Below are 21,888 nucleotides of genomic sequence, written 5' to 3'. Positions count from 1 at the left end.
TTTGCGGCGACATTGTCCGTGAGGACGAGGACGTGGGCTCCGGAGACCAGACTGCGGAACGACTTTAGAGCTAGGAAGACAGCCTTCAGTTCCAGCCAATTGATGGGATGCCGAGCTTCCGAGGGAGACCAAGTCCCTTGAGCCAGTTGACCTTGGCAATGGGCTCCCCAGCCCAGGAGACTGGCATCTGTCGTCACCACCACCCTCTTGGGCTCGAGGAAGAAGCAACCTGCCGAGAGAGCGGGGGAGCGCCACCACCGAAGGGATCTTCGCACCGCCGACGGGAGAGGGATCGGCTTCAATGAAGTGCCTCTGCCAGCCTTCTGCAAGGGCAACAGAAACCATTGGAGTTCCCTGGCGTGAAGTTGAGCCCAGGGAACAATAGCTATCGCCGATATCATCTTACCTAAGAGTTGAGATAAGACATAGGGGGAAACCACCCGACTCCCCTCAACCCGGGAAATCAACTGTCTCAGACTAGCTTGTCTGTCGGGAGAAAGAAAAACTTTGCCCTGAACAGAGTCAATCAGGGCACCCAAGTGCACTAATTTAGTGGAGGGACAGAGATGGCTCTTCTCCAAATTAACAGAGAAGCCGAGAGCCGCCAGGGTCTCAACCGTCAGACTAATATCTAAAGCAGCTTGCTGTACAGAAGGAGACAATAACAAAATATCATCTAAATAACAGAGGAGACGGACTGAACGAAGACGGAGCTGAGCCGCCAAGGCAGCCAACACCTTCGTAAAGGTGCGGGGGGCTGAAGAAAGGCCAAATGGGAGAGCCCTATATTGGTAGTGAACTCCGTCATAACAAAACCTCAAAAAACGTCTATGGGAAGGGAGAATAGGGATATGAAGGTAGGCCTCGGTTAGATCAATGGAAGAGAGGAGATCGCCCCTCCGAACACCGTCCAGAATAGATTTTAATGATTGCATTTTAAATTTTCGGTACACAACGTATCTGTTTAAACGTTTGAGGTCCAGAATGGGACGCCACCCCCCCGATGATTTAGGAACTAGAAACACCCTTGAATAGAATCCCGAACCCTCCTGACCGGACGGTACAGGTTGGATAGCCCTGATAGTCAGGAGATGCTGAACCGATGAATCCATAAGGGACTTCTTGACTGGATTACGAGAAATCGGGCAGCAGACAAAGGTGTGAGGGGGGGGGGGCAACAAATTCAATGGCCAACCCAGATTTTAAGGTGGCGTGGACCCACTTGTCTGAGGTGGATTCTTCCCAGACAGCAGCAAAGAGACCCAACCTACCGCCAATGGGAGGATCCAAAGAGCAATCAGCGACGGCGACGGGAGAAACGACCTCCTCCCCCTCGAAAGGGCCGCTTAAAGTTAAAGGGGCGACCTCTGAATGATCTATCAGAGGAACCCCGCTGCCTGCTGAAAGACCCATCTCTCCTAAATGTGGGAAAGGGAGAAGAAGAGGAGGACCCCCCATCCGCACCTCTGGAGTAAGAACGAGAGGGGTAAGGTGAAAAACGGGGCGCTCCTCTCCGGAAAACAGCCGCTAAGACCTTCTTCTTGTCCCTGGTTTCTGTGAGAAAAGGATCTAAAGCATCCCCGAAAAGCTTCGTGCCCTTAAAGGGAACCGAAGCCAATCGCCACTTATGCCTGGCATCTGCCTGCCAGTGACGGAGATACAACAAACGCCGAGCTGTGACCGCCGAAGCCAGAGATTTCGCGGAAAACCTGGCAGCGTGTAGAGTGGAGTCGGCTGAAAATTGTACGGCAGCTACGATTTTATTCAGGTCTTGTCTGATACGAGCATCTCCTGGGGCTAGCTTTTCTTGTAACTGACGCAACCAAAGCAATGTTGTTCGATTAAAAAAGGATGCTGTAGTGGTAGCTTTAATCGCCCAGGAGGAGCTTTGAAAAGCCTTTTGAAGAACTTGATCAGATCTGCGTTCATCAGGACGGAAACCTTCGTCCGGCTCGCCCGGAACATTGGAGTTAGGAAGAAGAGCTGCAATTGGGGCATCCACCGAAGGGATTTGAAGAAGAGTCTCCAGATCCGAGGATACTTGAAAGTTTCTTTTGTCATTAGCCGAAGGAAGGGGAGCAGAAGCCGGAGATTCCCACTGGCGTTTAACGACATCCAGAAAGAGGGGAGGAGTAGGGACGGATGTTATAGGCCTAGCTGGTTCCGCGAACATCGGGTCCAAAGATCCAGAGGAAGACGAAGGGGGTACCGGATCCGCATTTGGAGAGGATAGACGGGCTGTATTGACAGCTTTGAAGAGCAATGATTTGAACAAGGCTTGAGGGAAGAGACCTGTGAAAGTCGGCTGATCTGGGGGAAGGTTCTCATCCTCCGACAGGTCAGAATCAGGGTCCCCTTCGTCGATGCAGGCTGAAGGATGACTGTAATGGGAAGAAGTAGGAGACGCGGAGCGAACTGAATGAGAACATCCTTCCTCACTGCGGTCCGCCGAACAGGGAGAAACCTCTCTCACCGATCCATGTCGACTGGAAAGACCCGAACGGACGGCCAAGGACTTTTGAACCGCCGCCTCGATCATTTGCTGCAGCTGATCTGGGAGAATGGAAGGATCCAAGGAGCGGGCAGGCACAGGGTCAGATGAAGGAGCCTCCTGTATTCTTGCTGGATCAGACCCCGGTTGTTGAGAAACTGCGTCAGGACCCCACAAATTTTCTTCGGAAATAGTCACTGGACAATCCTGCAGGGAAAGCTGGTCAGGAGAAGGCGAATGAACGGCGACTGGAGGTGGATTAGAAGAGGCAGGAGGTTGAAGAGTGGGCGGAGGCAGCTGGGCAGATGCCTTGTCACATAACCTGGTCAAAACTTTGTCTCTACGTTTTTCCGCCTTGGAAGAAGAGGATGACACATCACGTGTGGAAGACTTGCGATGGGAACGTGAGGATTGAGAAGTCCTGGAATGGGACCTGGAGTCTTCCATGGCAGAATGCTGGGTAACAGACATGGAGTCTGATTGGCCAACTTCACCTGCACTGGCCTTACGGCCGTGCTTAGATTTGGAAAGGGCCTTAGGCATGTCAGAAAAAAGGGGATTTTTAAGGAAGATCCTACACGCCAGATTACGCTTTGATAGTTACACTTTGATGTGTCAGAAGGGAGCGAGAGGAACTCCACAATAAGGTCCAGTGGCTAGATTGACAAATCTATTTGGTAAATCAAATAGGCTCAATAGGGAGCGTAAAAAAACTCCACAAACAACAAGCGTGATAGAAGCAAGGCCCAATAATTGCTAAAGTGTTGCTGAGAGGAAACACTCAAACCATCAGACCACAGGCAGATTAAGGCCACTGTCTTGTGGCTTGTGCAAAGTAAAGGGGAGGGGGCGCGAAGCTCCACTAGAGTCCAATGATGAGCAGCGTATAAAGGATTGAATACTGCCTCAGGAGAAGGGGGCGTAAAGCTCCACAATGAGAAATATGCTGCACAAGGATAAGGGCCACTGTAGCACAGAATGGGGGCGCAAAGCTCCGCAGTTGCAATTGTTTTGCCTGCAACGTATCTGAAACAATTTTAGCAGTCTGCAGAGATCGGCAGCTAAACAGTTAAAGCGGTGAGTATAAGCAGGCTGCAGTAGCGGAGATGCAAGGTTGCGAGGCTCCTCACTTAAATAACCAGCCTGCAGCACTTTGAGCCAATTTGAAGCAGTTCGGGCGAACGGCTGCGAGAGAAAAGCTTTGAGAGGAAATAGCCCCCAGCCGAGAAGGATTGATAACGGGGAGAGCAGGCTGCAGGGAACAGCGACTTCCTCAAGGCGGGAAAAAAAGGGGAGTCCAAAATGGCCGGCGCGGCTGCAACGCGCCCTCCGAACTGCCGAAATTAAGGTGAAATCGAAACTTGGCCAAACGGAGAAGGCGAAGGCAGTTCAAGCCAGGGAGAATGTCCCTCGAAGCTCAGGCGACAATAAAACTCCCTGGGAAGGATAGAGGCGAGGGAATCCCCACGTCCCTGGCTGATCCAGGGGAAAACGAGGTTAAATGAGGGACTAGGCAACTCACGAATTCGATGTCAAAGCAGTCCAAGGTCAGCCGGAGTAATCAATTGGAGTCCAAATAGAAGAGATAGAGCACAGTCACACAATCCAAGTTCAATAAACCAGAAAACCAAACACCAGAAATATGATTAAAGGAATTTAAGCTAGAGAGCAGTCCCACACACCAGCCAGCGCTGAAGGACTGAGCCAAAAGCTGGCCTGCCCGGCAACAGAGGCGGGACTAAAAATAATTGGCAGGCTCAGTCCTTCAAGCTGATTGGATGGGCACTACCCACGCTGGCTGCTGTCTCCACTCTCAATGGAGAAAATCAGTTGTGCAATGCAGTCAATGATCTGTTTCCAAAAAAGTGTTTCAAAGAACACAAGGATGTGAACTTTGCATTCAACTGCAACTCCTGCATTATTCTTAAATCAAAACTGTACTCATTTGCATCCCATCACTTTTCCAAATGCTTTGAGTAGGATATGATTGAGAACAGTTTGGAGCTAATCCAAAACTAATACTTCTAGCACAGATCATAAATTAAAGATATGAAAGTTTATAGTTGTATAACCTATGAAGAATCCCCTTAACTTCAAAAAAGATGTACTTATCCAACAGCTCTGTATCATTGTATAAGATGAGATTTACATTACATTAGCTTTAACAATTTACATACATTATTATTAAAGGGTATTATATCCCATCAATCTACTGTTCAGTCTAGATCAGAATTATCAGTGCAGACACTTTCAACTCTATTGATCAATCTAGGCCATAATTATCTATGTGGCACCTTCCCTATTGATCAATCTAGACCGGAATTATCAATGCAATACAATTAATTGTATCTAAAGATGTCAGAGACTGAGCCTTGAATCTTCCTTGCACCTGAAAAATCAACCATTTAACTACGGGCTCTTTTTCTTTTTAGCTTCATGACTCTCTTTCTCATTGTAATGCATTAATGCATTAATGAATTGAAAGAAGCTTAAGCCTCTACCTTCCAGGTTTGTATTTGTTGTCTTCCTCTTCATCAGTGTCACTTCGGATGGTGATTACACTAACTGGAGGACTGGGGGTATCTGGAATAACAATGGGCTGGTGCTGCTCTTGCACTGGAAGGTGAGCATTGGAGGAAGAAGATGTGGCACGCAGAGGGCTGCTTCCAATTAGAGAGTAGACTTGAGATGGAATAGCCTCCAAAGTAGATGCAGGCCTATGGGAAAGATAAGTGTATAATTATGATAAATAATTCGTCCACCAAAGGCATAGACAGAGCTTGAATGGCTCTGAGCTTATTCCAGCTCAAATAATCACGTAAAATCCAGGAGAAAAGCATGTCATTTATATGTTCAGATTCTCATATCAGTGCTTGTTCCAGACTCCGTAATCAAATGTTTAATCTCTACTTTTCCTCAGTAATTATATATTTTTATTACTTAACAATACAGAAATACCTATAGGTGCTAAATTAATGCTAGTACACAAGAAAGTTCTTATAACTGTCTGGGTTTGAATGTGCTTGAGGATTTAATCTGCTATAAGCATAGTGTTATTATACTAAAAATGCCTAGAAAATGTATGTATATGAAAAACACAGTCTGCCAATTCCTATTCAGAATCAGGACAAATAATTTACTTACTTAGTGGCACTGTGAGATGGGTGTTTGTTCTTCTTTGCTGGTACCACATTACTTTGCTGTTGTCTAACAACATGAGCCACTCCAACATTCAAAGGTTGGGTTGTAGCCAGAGTCACATGATTGGTCAACAAAGATGGCTGCTGCATAATAGTGCTATACTGATTTCCATGTGAATGAGCACTTCTAAAGGAAAGAAGATAACATAAAGTTTCCTCGTATTATTTATGCATTCCAGAATACAGAGTCTGCTTGTTATAATAGTTAAGGCATCAGACTAGAAACTGGAAAACTGTGAGTTTTACTCTCACGTTAGGCACAAAGCAAATTGAGTGACCTTGGGCCAGCCATTTTCTCTCAGCCCAAGGAAGGGCAAACCAATTCTAAAAAACACTGTAGGGACTTGCCCAGGCAGCCACCAGGAGTCAATATTGACTTGAAAGCATATCTATTCACATATAGACATATACTCCAGAAGACCAGAACTCTTAGAGCGCAATATCCAATTAGAATTCTGGAATGGGAAGAATCTATAATTATTTTATGTACATTGTGATAGGCTTTGCTTGATCTCTGCCTCTTTGAACAGAAAATATGATTGTACCACAGTATTCTTTCCTTGCTGTTAAAACTTCAGACACTAACTGAATTATTATTATTTTCCAGAAAAAAACTGTAATTTAACATTACATAATGGCATATCTTGAGAATGCCCAAAAGATCTCTTTCCACCTTTTATAAGCATTTACGGAAATTATCTCTATCCACATATTTCCTGACTATTCAATCATATTTCTACATGTCTTTCTCTCTCTCTCCTGTCTCCCAAAGGGATATAAAAAGTACATATTAGTTAAAGAGAAAATATTTTTTTTAGTTTACTACTACACATCTGATCATCTATTCTAAAAAATATAATCCGAAAACACTGCATCATTTCTACACTTTTTCATATTATGTACTACTTATATTTCTGCTTGGTTGAAGACTCACCTCCAATCAGCCAACTGCTGGTTACTTCCAATTGATTCAGGAATCACAGCTGTAGGCTGGACAGAATTGTGCAATGCAACCCCTGGAAGTTGTTGCCAGGTAGAAGGCAAAAGTATCTGTTGGGTCCCTCCAGGCCAGGCCTGCTGCAAAACAACAAAAAGAAAAACAAAAGATTTATTAAGATTAGCTTTTTTAAAAAAAACTAAAAAAAATAAGTTGTTTTAACGTAAAAGAAATGAGATATTGTTAACTTGCAGAGATAAAGACACGAGACTGCATTTTTGCAAATAATTTTACAAATGGAAATGAAAAAAATACAAATAAAAATGTTTCCTCTCACTCTTTTTGTTGTATATCTCATAAGACCAACTGTATAAGAGATTTATATTCATACAGTATTGCAGAAAATATATTTAGCACTTAAACAGCTAGGCAGAAAAGACTGCAATTTGGGGTGGCTTTGAAAATGATTCTTCAAATATGGAATGAGAGATTGAGACTTTAGGAGAAGTAGCAAAATTTTAGGCTAAGTTTTGGTGATAATGTATTTGTTTTTGAAAGCTAATTCTCATACAAACATTTCCATGTGAAACTAGCTCTTTGGAAGAATATGAATATCCCTTCCTTCCTTACTAACTGAATATAGTAGTCTGCAGATAGCAGCCTACAACAGCTGCTGAATACATGTTTTGGTAACTAAATCGGTTGATACATGACTACAGTAGAAGGCAATATAATTTTAAAATGAAGGGTTGTGTTCAAATGTTTGGCTCATTATGTTGAAATTCCAAAATTTGAAAGTAATTTAAACTATCTTTTATATGGTTCCTCCACATAGAATCAGGAGTAATTGATAATATTTTCTTCCCTTTGAAAAGCAAATACTTTACGAAAATTGCAAGCTTTATATATAGCCAAATGTGCATAAATCAGATGAAATCCACAAATTTCAGATCACTGACCTTGAATGAGATGGTTACCTTTGAGCCATTAAGATAAGAAGAATGAAATTGCTGGGCCATCTGCAGTCTTAAATATTTTAAGTACACATTATATAACTATAAAGGCTCTGAATTATAAAGGAAGTACTATAACAATTTCTCACTGGATAGGAGCTCATACCTGATAGCTGAGGTCCAACTATCTCTCTTCCTACTTTGGCAGATTAAGCACATCCTTTTTGTAACAATTACTAAGCAAACTATTTATTTTTGTAATTCTACAGGAGTAATGTTGTAGAATATAGCTAATTCTTCCTCTCCAGAGCATGAACAATATATTCCAGCACATCAGTTTTTAATAAAAGAAGTTCCTGTGTTGCTTTATATAGAACATGTAACTCCTATGGAGGGTCAACTAGTTTTTGTGTTTCCTTACAGATCCTACCATAGTTATAATAAATCTGTTTACAGTGTGAATTGCTTACAATAGATTTATTAAATCCATCCAAGAAGAATGTTTTATCTTTGCAAAAACGTATTTACAAGAAAAAATTCTGCAATAAAATACTTCCAAAATCCCATTCTTATAGTCACATTCCACACAGTTCAAACTACAATACAGTTTGAAAACATTACAAATGCAATTTTAAATGACATATTTCTGCAAGTAACAAATTCTCTTATTCCAAACACTGGTTCCAAACAAGCAGCTTTCAAGCAGAGAACTGCTAACCCCTCTGCCAACATAAGCGGAATAATTAAAAAAAAAAGAGAATAATGTTAAGTCACACCATGCCTCTTTCCAAAAGCCAACACCTGCACAAGACAAAGCAGAGAGTTTAATACAGTGCGAGATCTAATGTCCCCACCAGAAGGCAGAAATCGGGCTTTCCAAGCGACGAACTGTTTTGACAGAGGAGGGACAAAAATATGCAAAGCTTAGCAAATGGCTAACGTAAACTTAGATGAAGCGGCAAAAGGGAGAAGTGTTGAAAGCACTAAAGGTGAGCATTTCAGGCAAAAGCCTAGAAGCCAAAATCCATGGAGAGAAAGGTAGGATTCAGATAAGATTAAGTGGATTTAGTCTAGAAGATACGTTTGTGTCATCGTATCACAGAAGCACAGCAATTAGTATTCCAAGTAGAGGTGCAGAAAACATTTCAAACTCAAAACATTTCAATCTTGTTTCGAGCTCAAACATAATGCTTCCACTTTTCAGTGTTCCCACACTGTTCTGACCATTCCATAAGTACAGTATTTGAGTTCAAAACAGCTCAGTTCCGAACTAAAAAATGATTCCAGACTGGTCAAAACAAAGTTGGAGCATTTTTACTAAGGTTGATGCATATCATTTGAACCCCACACAACTGTTTCAAGCTTGAAATGTTTCAATTCTGAATGCTTTGCAGATTCTAATTCCACGTGTGTCATCTGGGGATTTATTAAAATCCAGTTTTTAATCCTTAAAGCTGCAATTGTTTGAAAACATAAAGGCTATGTCTTGAGAAATCTCAAAAGGTAGAGGGGACACAAATAGAAAAGAAGTTCAAAAGGCCTGTGCCTTCCATAGTTGCTTTCCCTTTCCTGTGAGACAAGAGGGCTTAATCTGTATTAATTTATACTAGTTTCAGATTTTAATTTTCCGTTCCAATGAATTTTGAGTGCAGAGTATATAGCATTCTGGTCTCAGCCCTAGCAGTAAATCCAAAGAGGGACAGTTTAGCCTATTGGTTGAAAAATCCAAAATAGTCTTCTGATAGTAAATAATCAAACATTTAAGGTCTATTAGATGTACTCCATATGTTTCAATTATGAAATTTAGCTAGAATTGAATAATAGAAGTCAGAATGGACAACTACAAAATTTGTAGTGATCTTTTCAACACATGCAGTTAGAATTTTTTAAAAAATCTATCTTGCCTACCCACGTGGCATTCCTTGGAGCAACAGTAGCAATGTCAGAGGGACCATTACTCATCTTGGTGAGACTTGTTCTGACTAAAGCCAACAATGCCCCTTTTCTCTCCACTGGAAGAGAAAGATGCTTGCGAATTATCACTTTAAAGTAACATAAGACAATGAGTATGCAACAAATAGAAGTGTGCTTGGCAAGACATGTGAGGACGTCACCATTTCCAGTGCACTGCAATGTTTCCATGTTTTTCACTGATCTGATTCTGGGGTTTCTAATTGATTGTTTTGTGGAATTTACAAAGCATGAATTCCAATCAGAGAAATCCAGAATGAGAAAGAAAAATTTGAGAAGTGTGCACAGTACTTTTTTTTTTAACCACCCTAGAGAATTAAAGAACTACTCTAAGATATAGCTTATATAGGAAGAGCTCACCTTTAATCTCAACCAAGACATGTAAAAGGAACTAAAAGCACGGGTGGGTTGCAGCATCTATTTAAGGATGATGCATACTGGTCAGGGGTAATGAGAGGCCAGAAAGATTTGGGTTGCTGCTAACTGTTTCATGAAGATTAATAAATCTGGGTTGTTAAAGCCATAAATCAATAAAGTACTTAATGATATTAGAGATTTCCTGTGCTTAACACATCTGTACGTGCAAAGAAACTAAAAAAAAAACAAACCCTAAATTTGTCAAGACATGGCTACCCAGGTATTAATGGCTGAATCAATCTAAGGACCATTATTATTGTTTTCAATCAGCAAAATAAAAAAAGATAAAGAGTACAGAAAAGAAGAAGTACATTTACTGCTCTTTCCAAACTAGGAGAAGAGCTTGATCAGCAATCTAGCTAGCAAAGAACAACAGTCAATGAATCTGGATTCTTTACAGAGCAACACTAAACATCAGAGTCAGACAGTGCTTCAGCAATGTTGGGGAGGAAAAACAACAAGACATTAAGATGTAGCAAGAACACAGCCACAAGATGGCACATGCTTCCATGCCCTCTGCAAGTCTAAGTTAAAACAAAAACTCCGTTAGTGAACACAATCAAGGGAGGCAATTACCAGTACTGCAGCCGTCTGTTCTACTAGCGCTGGCCGGCCGGCTGCGCAGTTCAGAGTAAAGGGTACCGCATACTGCGGCGTGATGGTGGCTACTTGAGGATGAAGAGTTGCTACCATTAGTGGTGTACAGCTTCCCTGAAATGTAGATTAGGCAGTGAGTGAAACAAATGTACTAAGGCAACAGGGCCAGAAAGGCTTCCCCCAAGGATACTAAGGGCGCTTTTGAGTGATTTGCAGAATTCATAGGTATCCACTGAAAATCAATATGCTTTTCTTCCAACTTGTGTGTACTGACAACAAGTATTTCTTCATATCCATGAACAAGCCTTTTGTGTTTAGTGTACTTAAAACAAAAATTAATCAGGGGGGGGATATAAAACACAGTGCAGGCTTGGAAACAGAAATAATTCCTAAAATGGCATACTGAAAGCTAGTTGTTAAACTAGCATTTTGTGTTTTGATATAAAATTCCTATTGATTTCCTCTTAAAAATAGAGCAATTCAATTGCTCTGTCGGTATAATTATATTATATTTCACCACAAAAATCTTAAAACCTAGAAAAGGAGAAAAATTTTGTTGTATTCATATTGAATACAATATTGGATTTGTATTATGCCAGCCTAAGTGCTTCCAAATGCCTTCTGCAATGCAAATAAAAAAGGATATGTTGCTGTCTTTTAAGTTATTCATGCCTGACCTAAATGGAGTTTACAATAATGTAACCAAAGCTGCATTGCAAAGATAACACAATTAAGTTAAGTAGTAATAATGTATGTAACTTATTTCAAAATCTTCTGTTCCGGAACAAATATCCCATTTTAACAACGAACATATAACAAAACCAAAAAAAAAAAAAAAAAGCCTTCTGAGAGCTGAGACTCCTTTGTTTTTATAGCAGAACAAAAAACTAATATTATCAAAGTAGTAAGTCTAAAACTTTGTTATTATGTGTAACCTGCCATTTTCTCAGCATCAAGAAACAGAACAAATGCAAAAAGCACTCCCAAAGTGAATGGTAAAGTTGATGGGAAAGAGTAATTTAAATGAACCAATCTTTTTCTGCTTTCTACTAAATCTTATATTAATTGCAATTTTAGGGCAAGCAATTAAAGCCAATTAAAATGTATCTTTTTCCAGAATAACAGCTGGTAATATATTCTGTTTTAGGCACAATGGTAGATCTGTACCTGTAAATGAAAATTGCCTAAAATTTTGGTCTTGGACAATAAAGTCCATTTGCAAAGGCCAAACCTTTAAAGCAAAGAAATCATTAGACAAAGAAATATTTTATTATCTTTTCCTTAATAGACTACTAATGATTTTTAAAAGGCTTAGGAATTTCTGGTTCTCAATTTCAGTTGAGAATACAGCACATATATTATCCAAACATATTCATGACACTTTGTTTTACTCACCCCCATCCCCACTTTTACCTGTGTGAGAACTCCGGACTGGATCTGCAGGGGCTGAGCTGCTGGCGCTTGTGGCACAATTGGAACAGCATTGTCCATCCTTACAGGGAACCCAGAATGCTTTGTGGTTGCCTGAAGACCAGCTGGATGAAATTAAGATCACAAATAACTACCCAAATATGTTTCAGAGCTTACTTTCCAAAGATGATGCATAAAAAAGATACAGGTTATGGTCATAATTATCAGTACTGAAAAAGCTTCAACCACCCTAGAAGCTAGTAATTTATACCCAGTATGCCACAGGATCAAAAAAGTTGGGGATACTGTTTGTAAGACAGTTATGAAGCAGTCAAGAAAATGTTTTTTTGAAATAGCCATTAAGTGAACCATGGTGCTTCCTTCTATTATGAAATGTATATCATACCTACCATACTTAAGATACCAACTTTCTATATTAAAAAATTGGATTTTGTCCTAGAAGCCCCAAAATCATCTCGGGTTGCCTGGGTATTTGTTTCACATAATTTCTTTTTATTTCAGAAGGTAAGAACATGTAGATTTTAATGCATAAAGAGACAGCACTTTTTTCTATCTTTTTTAAAACCTTATTAAAATTATGGTGTCATGGATATTTAGAAACAGTATGTCAGGATAAAAACACACTTACTTGGAAAGGCAGGTGGACATACAATGAATGTTTGTTGAAATGGGTCTGTTTGAGTGCAAATTTGGGTTGTTCCAGGCTGTAAGGAAACACTCTGTTGTGCCACACCAGCAACTGGTGCTGCAGAGGATGGATAGAGAGCAGACTGATAATTCAACAGTGAAACATCTGAATTTGCTAGAGAAAGAGTAGCTGCAGCTGTAGAATTGGAAGCCAAAACACTAGCCTGAAAAACAAGATAATCTATCATTAGAACTAGAAACTGTAATATTTAACATATACATTAAATGAATGAAAACAACAAGATGAAAAACATCTGCAGATGTCAATCATTTTCTTAATCAACCTTAACTCATCAGATTCCCTCGTCCTGAAGGGGATCTAGAACTCATAGGCACTCATGATAGATGTTTGGAACAAATGCTATGTCTACCAAATACTAGGCTAATTACAAATGAAATTCACTGAAGCTACTGTACTAAAAACAATCAATTACTAGGAAGAATCATTCCAGGAAATGATAAAAAGTTGTTTTGATTTTGTTCATCAAAAGAAACAAAAAGGAACTGATTTACCTGATGATGCACAGTACTCAGCTGGTTGTTGAAACTCATAGTGAGGTTTGTGCTTGTATTTGGTGCAACATGTGTTGTGAATGGGCTTTTTATTTGATTAACAGTGTCATACATATTAACTCTTCGTTTACAAATTTCCATATTCTGAAAACAGGATTTCACACTAAAAGAGATATGAAGCGATTTAGCTAATAACACCATACAGACTATGTCTGTTCATTAAAAATAAAATGCCTGCAAATTAATAGTCTTCAAAACCTTTTAAGTTGCTTGGGCTCTTTCTGAAATCTAATTTTTTACTTGCCTAAGTAACTATAACTGCTATTCTCCATCACAATTCCACAGTACAAACAAAACCAAATATTCCCTATTCCAAAATATACTCATACAGCAAAATATTCCTAGCAAATTATATATTACTATCAGATTTCCCTCTTTTGTATTAGCGAAAACTTACCTGTCTATGAGAAATCAATAGATGGCAGTGGAAAGCCAAGATTTAAAAAGGAAGTAATTTGCTATAACAAGATTTCTAAAAGTCTCTGAATAACATCATAGTAAAACTATTGTTTAGGAATTTATTTTAGTGAATCCACTTTATTTAATTTAAACACTTTCTGAAATTATCTAAAGATAATATTTATTGTTACTTGTTTGTTTACTTGTCCAAAAACATGAAGCAGGAGGTTACAAATCTGAATGAATTAATAGGATCATTTATCTTGGCCAAACTTACTGGTTGCTATGTGGAAAATCCAGAAGATGATTCATTGTCACAAATGGATGGTTCAAGGTCTTCAGCGGAGTAATTCTCTTATCTGCATCAATTGTCAACATTTTCTTCAACAAATCTATATATTCTCTTCGGTCAGCCTTCTCTGCCAACATATCTGTTCCCTCCAAGTCTGTAGACATATTTACCTTGTGGAAAAGTTTTTAAAATTGTTTAGATTTTTGTTCAATTTATACACTTTAAAGCAGGAAAAATAAAGAATACATAAATCTTTTAAGTTCTTGAGGAATGTAGTTCTAGTTTACTCCCATTGTCTGTTGGTTAAACAAATGTTTAACTTAAAATAAATATTGCCCTTTTATTTAAAGTGTATGTTCAAGACAAGCCTACCAGATGTTAAGTAGTTTTCCTAAAATTATTTACTTATAATTGCTAAATTACTGAGAATATCCTCAGGTATACTAGGGAGACCAGTTGTATAGCCCCATAGGGGAAAATAGAAAGGGAACACAATTAGCTTCTATGTAAAACAACTGTAAATTAGTACTTCTCTGGATTATAATACCTGTACTTTTCAAAGGCAATATTATTTTTTATTGGCAGCTTACTTGTGCCATGTCGTCCAAACAGTTAAAAATATATTTCCGAGCTTCCTTTGATTTTATTCCTGTCTCCAACTCATGTTCTTCTGGAGTCTGTCAAATAAAATGGAAGTTACAAAAAATTATATCAAGATTTAACGTTTCAGTACAATAAAAGCAAAAGTAGGTCAGCCTGCAACAGTGCAGGTTTCAGAGAATTTCTGAAGAGCTTAGATCTAAAGAATGTTTTAAATCAGGAAAACAGCTTTATAATCGGGGCAGAAATAACTAGCAAATACAATGTGTGTTTACAGAAAATGGCCAAAAACATTTGAACCTTACAATTTTCTTCAAAATCAATTCAGATTGCCTTAAATCTTACAGAAACTATTTTATTGATAATTTTTTTCATGATACAAACATGTTTTTCATGATACAAACATGTCAACAGACATGTCTGTTGTAAATTTTTTTTAAAAAACCAGGTCCAATTTAGAACACCTTTTTGGATCAACTATTCACAACAGTAATTCAAATATTTTTATTTATAGGTCTTGCTTTACTGGAAAAATGCAACTGTAGAAGCATTTTTTTAGAGACAGTTGTAAAGAATCTCACTGTGGCTAGCCTATCTTTTTTTTTTTCAGCCTCTGTTATCACTCATCATTTTCCACCAATGGTTTCCTGGTTTTAGTACATAAAAAATACAGTTTTGGAGGGGATACTTTATAGCTAATGGCCAGTTTTATATTCACATAATTTCTTGGACAAACTACAGTAGCTCACATTTATGACTAATCACTATCCCATAAGAATAGGTTTGTACATAATCCTAAAACAAAATCAAATCAAATCACATTATGGTATATTCATATGCAGCCAGTCACTATTTAGGCCTCCTTTACTTAATAGATTTGCAGTTATACATTGCATCCAGTTATTAGCAGATTAATAAAATATTCTACTCCTGATGTTCAGATGCTGTTTCCCTGGACATAATGCTACTGAATGCAATATCACTTGCTGGTAGTTTACTTATTAGTTTATATTTATTGTTTTTAATTGATTTAATTAAGTTACCTTTTCTAAAATAGAAATGAAACAATGAAAACCAAATAATTAGCTAGATACGTCTTAAAAGTTAGTGATACTAATAAAAAACAAGTCTTCTAAAGAAAAAAAAAATTAAAAGAAAAAAAACCTTTAGTCTCCATAAAGGGTATCCCAAGTTTGGATCTCTGTTAAAAAACCTGCTTGTTTTCGTTCCCGCACTCAAAAGATACTCTGCTGGTAGTCCTTGTGTTTGTGAAATGTAACGAATCTGCAACAGAAAAATAATATTGATGTTCTCAACAAACAATTATTAATATTAACATATAATAATAGTAATTTTATTTTTATATCATTATTCCACCCAAAGGAGTACCGAGTGGTAATATAGAAGAATAAAAGCAAGCTTAAATGCAATAATTGAATAAAACATATTACAATAAATTATCAATTAAAAAAAAATGAGACACGTACTTTAAACATAGTATGTTACAAAAGAAGTTGTTTTTGTCCTAGGCAGCTAGTATCCTACAAATGCTTTTTGTGGAGAAGTTTTACTCCCCTTGGAGAGAATTCCATTATTAAGTTACTTCTCTGGAGAAAAACTTTTGGCCTCTGCTGTGAACCAAACCTTTTGATGGGACCATGAACAGAATTTTCCAGCTGTTCTTAATATATGAGCCATATGGAACACAATACAATTTTATGTTCAATCATAATAGTTTTCCTTAAAAAACTATTCAACTTATGTTTCGACTTTGCCAATTCATTAATATATGGATGAGATTTTTTCATGCCTTTAAAAAAACATTCTATTTTGAGGTACTGAAGATGTCATGTTCATAAGATATTTACATTAAGGTTAGTGTTCCATGTTGTTTTAACATCTGAAAGTCATCCTGGAGTCATCCTTTTTGATATTCATTCAATACAGTGAATTTTAGAATCAAATACATTGATTTTTACCAGGAAATCACCCAAATTATTCGTCATTTTCTTTTACACGTATTACTACTACTCTTTTCCTATGGAAAGTTACGTATTTAAGACACTTTACTAGGCCTGCGCAATATATGACTAGCAGGCTGCATGTGGCCGACCAAGTCTTGTGTGGTCCAGCAGAATTTTTTTGGGAAAACTTCATAAACCCATTGCTGCCAAATACTGCTCTCACCAGAAAGAATGTGCTATCACTTAGGTTGGGTTTGTTTGTTTTTATCCTGTTCCAAAAGACATGCTGTGGAATCTTCCAATACCTCTGGCCTCACCAGCACTTCAAGCTACAATTCTACACCAGGTATTTCTCTGTGGGCCATAATTATTATTAAGGTATCAATGTGACCCTTTCCCTTCGACAAGTTGTGCAGGCCTGTTTTATACTAATTTATTATAACTTATAGACTTCTTCACTTGAGATATTTTACCAATAAAATGCCTGTGGAAAGGAAAAGTATATCCTTCTGTTCAGTAGTGGGTTTCAAATCCCAGGGCTACCGGTTTGCTATTGGTAGCACATGAGCGCGCGGCGCTTCTGCGCATGTGCAGAGCGTTTTTGATTATGTCTGGGCAGGTGGGCGGAGCCTCCCGCAGCCACCACTACCGGTTTGCCTGAACCGGGGCAAACAGGGAGCAACCCACCACTGCTTCTGTTTGTACATATAGCAATGGAAGTAAAATATAGCAAGCAGATTTCAGACTAATTTAGAATAGCTGTAGATAACAGAAAATATTTACATATACACCATCTATATCTAAAAAGGAATGAGGTGCAAATAGATACAGATAGTCCAACAGTTATGACAGCAATTGGGGATAAGGAACTTTATCACTAAGCAATGTGATCATAAAGCACAATAGCAAGTAACCACATTACTTGGCAACAGCAATTCTGGCAATCGCAGAATGGTCATAGTTTAATGAGGACCATGCAGTTTATTAGGTTCAAAGGTGATTTCCTACTGGTTTCCCCATTAACTTAGCTTGTGGAAAGCCAGAATGGAACATCTGAAATTGTGATCACATGGCTACTGTTCATTGCAATGATCACAGGGATGCTGCAAATGGCCAGAACACTTAAGGACTCATCGAAAGTCACCTTGTTCAGCACCGCCACAATTCTGACCAGTCACTGAACGAAAGGTTAGAACTTGAGGACCACCTGTGCACGTAAAAGTGTAGTTAAAAGGAGACTGGTATCTAACCAAGGTCTGATGAGGAAAGACCTTCCTTTTTAGTGAATTTTTGGAGTGTAAATATTCACTTGAACATATAGCACAATTGAGAGGAAGAGGAGTTAATTGGACTGGTCACAGCAAGGAGAACAACTCCAGGACCCTGTCTGCCCCAGAGCAAACATGACTTCATGAAATCATATAGGTTTTACCTACGTAAACTAAGTTGTTCTACAGCCCTGGTTCTGTGAAATCTCATTCACAAGTTTCTGGGCCTTTTTTCTGCTGACAAACTGCAACTCTGTGTTGCTCTCTGGGAGACTCAGAGGGAGAAATAGCTATTTGAGTCTCCCGGACAGCAACACAGAGTTGCAGTTTGTCAGCAGAAAAAAGGCCCAGAAACTTGTGAATGAGATTTCACAGAACCAAGGCTGTAGAACAACTTAGTTTACGTAGGTAAAACCTGGCTAGAAAGAATATGCATATATGCATATGCATATATATATATATATATATATATATATATATATATATATATATATATATACACATACATACTCATACTTTGCATATAGTTATGCTCACACAGAGATAGTTGGCAATAATCTTTCTTGGCAGAGAATGGAGCAGAAAACTGTGCTGTATAGCCACAGGTAGAAAATAGTGTAACCCTGTAAGTACTAACTTTCTTTCTTTAAGTGAAGCAGCAGGAGGAAAATATGCTTGTTAGTTTAACAGTACTGACTTTACACCATTAATTCAAAAGGATAATCCATAGCCTAGTAGTTCTTTGTATTTTTCTTATAACATGGGATCATGAAATAGGATGGGAGAGGTACAAAATGAACAGATATTTACATGATGTCTTATAAGTTTTTATTTTGTCTTAAAAACCTGCATACTAAAAATAACCAGAAATAATAAGAATGTGTTAAGCACAAAGTTAAAAGCATCAATCTGAGAAGAATCGTTGCTTATTGATTAACCTCAATTGATTGCTCTCAGAGCAAAAGTCCAGTGCCAATGATTTAAGAGGCTCTCATTTAGCCCATTTACAAATATCAACTAATATTTATTCAAAAGCAAATTCTATTGGATTCAATGAAATTTATTCGCTAGCATAGTAGGGTAATGTTTGAATATCAGCATATCAGCAAAGACTTACTTGATCGTATTCTGAAGCTCCTGGATACAAAGGCCAGCCAAGAAACAACTCAGCTATCACACATCCCAGTGACCACATATCAATTGCTTCACAAAATGGCAAACCCAAGATGATTTCAGGAGCTCTACAAAATATGCAATATTTTATTTATTATTCAGAATTTACTAATGAATTCACAAATCCCACTGGATTGAATGACAACTAAAGGATTGTCATTTATTACATGTATAGTCAAAAGACTTTTCAATAGCAAACCACTATTTTTTCCAAGAGAAATGCATAAAGGTTCTGACAAAAATAGCAAATTATCCTTTGACCTTGAAAACTACAATAGGTATTATGATAACCTGCAAAATATATAACTTCTGAAAAACTAGGTTTTGGCCAATCAGGAATTCCAATATTTTTAACCTTTACATTGATACAAAAATTTGGGATACTTATGCTACAAAAGATTAATAGCTGAGATTTTTCAAAACTGATACTGTTATCTACAAACTCTTTTCTTATTTCTTATTTACTATACTGATGTGCATAGTTTCAATACCACTGGAAGCAAGTTTGCATTCAAGGATATTCCATTACAGTCATCTGACATAAATATATGTATTCATGGATTACATCTTGTTAAATTGGAAGAGACAATTTCTAGCAAAATCAGCCTATGCCTGTAAAGTGATATAGGCCTCCATCAAAGTACTGACTTCATTTGAAATTACTTCTGAAAATAGTAGTAACAGTAGCCTTACTTTTTTATGCACTTATAATTAGGAGCAACATAAAATGATAACCTATAGAACTGTAGAACAAAAGAGTGTCTTGATCTATTTGGCACACAATTTACTATACCTGATATGAGTCAATTAATGTAAGGCCCAATGCAAAAGCATAGCCTAGCTGAGAAACATCAACTTGAACATAAATCACTGTTAAATCTGTTGAATGTTTATTTATCATTAGCAACATTTTCTACCAATAAAAAGAGCAAAGTGCTTGGAAAAATGCTTATAAATATGGATTGCAGTGAAGCACTGGATTCAATTTCTCTCAATTCCATTATTTCTCTGCCCAGTTTCCATATACTCTCATTCTTTCAAGAGGCCATAACCACTGATTTCTGCCTCATTTATACGGTATCTTATCTCAGCTGCTCCTTTTCCTCAGTCTTATAATCCAGCAATTTTACCGACCAGAAAATGATACAAACCGTAAACCTGGCCAATTCAAGGTTCACCAAATGCTAGTGAACTGGCATTACAAAAGCTGTAACTGGCCACAACCGGCTTGGATAATGAGGACCCCCCCCCCCCCAGTTTTACACGGTATTACTCCTGCCGACTTTAATACAGTATATTGGTTTTCAAATGTGATAATGAGAACTGATAAATTTGCAAAAGTAAGAGAACATTGGTAAGAATTTTAGAAAATTTTTCATATGCAAAACTTAATCTATTTTATAACTTTAAGAGTACATTTAATTTTCAGACATGTGTAAATAAAAAATGGAAGAAGAGATTTTCTAAATCATACAATAGCTCTCTTAATGTAAACTGCTCACCCATGATTAACTCCACGTTTTTCTCAATTAGCCTAATTTAAACTGACAAGCATTAATATAGTAGGCTAAAATGTGGCTGGCTATTTTGTGGTTCACAGTACCACGTAAATATGGTTTTATATTGTATAATTTTTTCTGATATATTTATAAGTTAAATTCAGGCAAAAAGCAGATATCTAGTAGAGGATGCCTTTGTAGCCCTGCGACTTGTTAACAGAATTGCTGTTCAATGTACACAGAGGAAGCAACAAAGCCTAACAGATTCAGCTTTAAAGGAAGAGTGATATATCCTACTCTTTTTTTTTGCCTCTATAATTTAATATAATATAATATAATCATGCAAAATGTTTCAGAACAATACATATTACAAACACAGGATGATAACAAAATCCAAAGAAAGTAACAATAAAACATTTCATAGTACAGCACTCAATCTAAAACGCTAACAAAAAAAATAACAGTCCAGTTGAATTTGACCTTTCAAGCTATGGGAGAAAAGACTGAATTCCTTTCATTCTTGTCTAGGTAACTAGCTGTAGTTTATTAAATCTCTGTCCTTAAATGAGGGATAAAGAATGTTTACATAAAAGGGATTTACAAAGCCTATAGCTGGTAAGTATTTTAAAAAAATAAATGTCTGTAGGGAGCATTGGAATTTTAGCAAGGAAGGAAATCTACAAGATTCTACAACATTAATTTATCTTATTATGCATAGGAAAATTGCCTGCAACCAATTTTTTTCAATATAAAAAGCTAATATTTTAATGCAATACGTATTTTTTTTCCAAATAAAGGCTTAGAATTGTGGTCCTACAATGAACATTGTGTCCATTTAGCCTTTTTAAAAAAAAAACATAACCAGTAAAAGTTATAACCTCCAAACAAATAATCGTATAGCTTTTACAATCCCTTAATTCTTGTCCATGTTTTTGTTGCTAATGGAAGCAAATGAGGAACACTAGGACACTTATCCCCAATACTGAAAAAGACTTCTGTTGCTATTTTTCCCTAATAAAGTCAGAAGTAAGATAATAAAAAAAAAAATCCACTTTTGATTATCACTGTGCTGGTGAAGTCCAAAGTTGGAACATTGTGACTAACCTTAACTATGGATTATTTAAATAAACAACATTCAAACATATAAGAAACATGCTACTCATTTTTAAAAGTTCAGTTATACAAAGTAAAGCAGCTTCTCTATAAGACTATATTCACTTATTGTACTAAACCAGGATTTTTAGCCGTAGCTTATTGAAAAAGCCATAATTAATGTATAAACCCACATCAAATGGAATTCAGTTTTTGTAAGATGAAAGCAAACTTTAATTTTTCCTATAGCATGCAAAGTCAACTTAAAAACTGCTCACAAAATCTGGAAAATCATCCAATGTGTCTTTTTCACTCCAGTGAAGGAAGGTGGGAAGGAAGAAATT

At 37.6% G+C, this 21,888-nt stretch overlaps 1 protein-coding gene across 3 annotated transcripts in view; it reads right to left on the bottom strand.

The window, feature by feature from the left end:
- Positions 1 to 21,888, bottom strand: part of HIPK1 (homeodomain interacting protein kinase 1) — a 40,184-nt gene that overhangs the window by 7,789 nt on the left and 10,507 nt on the right. For 2 of the 3 annotated variants that reach the window (XM_070939854.1, XM_070939855.1), the window contains exons 3-13: positions 18,898 to 19,021; positions 15,713 to 15,832; positions 14,539 to 14,625; positions 13,934 to 14,118; positions 13,198 to 13,360; positions 12,626 to 12,848; positions 11,980 to 12,101; positions 10,546 to 10,680; positions 6,626 to 6,768; positions 5,636 to 5,818; positions 4,993 to 5,208 (exon numbers count right to left, since the gene is read on the bottom strand). In XM_070939854.1, the coding sequence (XP_070795955.1) occupies positions 4,993 to 5,208; positions 5,636 to 5,818; positions 6,626 to 6,768; positions 10,546 to 10,680; positions 11,980 to 12,101; positions 12,626 to 12,848; positions 13,198 to 13,360; positions 13,934 to 14,118; positions 14,539 to 14,625; positions 15,713 to 15,832; positions 18,898 to 19,021 (1,701 nt within the window). The remainder of the gene's footprint in view (positions 1 to 4,992; positions 5,209 to 5,635; positions 5,819 to 6,625; positions 6,769 to 10,545; positions 10,681 to 11,979; positions 12,102 to 12,625; positions 12,849 to 13,197; positions 13,361 to 13,933; positions 14,119 to 14,538; positions 14,626 to 15,712; positions 15,833 to 18,897; positions 19,022 to 21,888) is intronic. The other variant, XM_070939856.1, reaches the window with a different exon arrangement.

Source organism: Pituophis catenifer, unplaced genomic scaffold (assembly GCF_029215685.1).
Source record: "Pituophis catenifer annectens isolate HBS135680 unplaced genomic scaffold, rPitCat1.0.hap2 SCAF_3, whole genome shotgun sequence".
NCBI lineage: Eukaryota > Metazoa > Chordata > Lepidosauria > Squamata > Colubridae > Pituophis > Pituophis catenifer.
The sequence above is the reverse complement of the archived record's forward strand: the minus strand, read 5'-3'. Positions and strand labels throughout refer to the sequence as shown.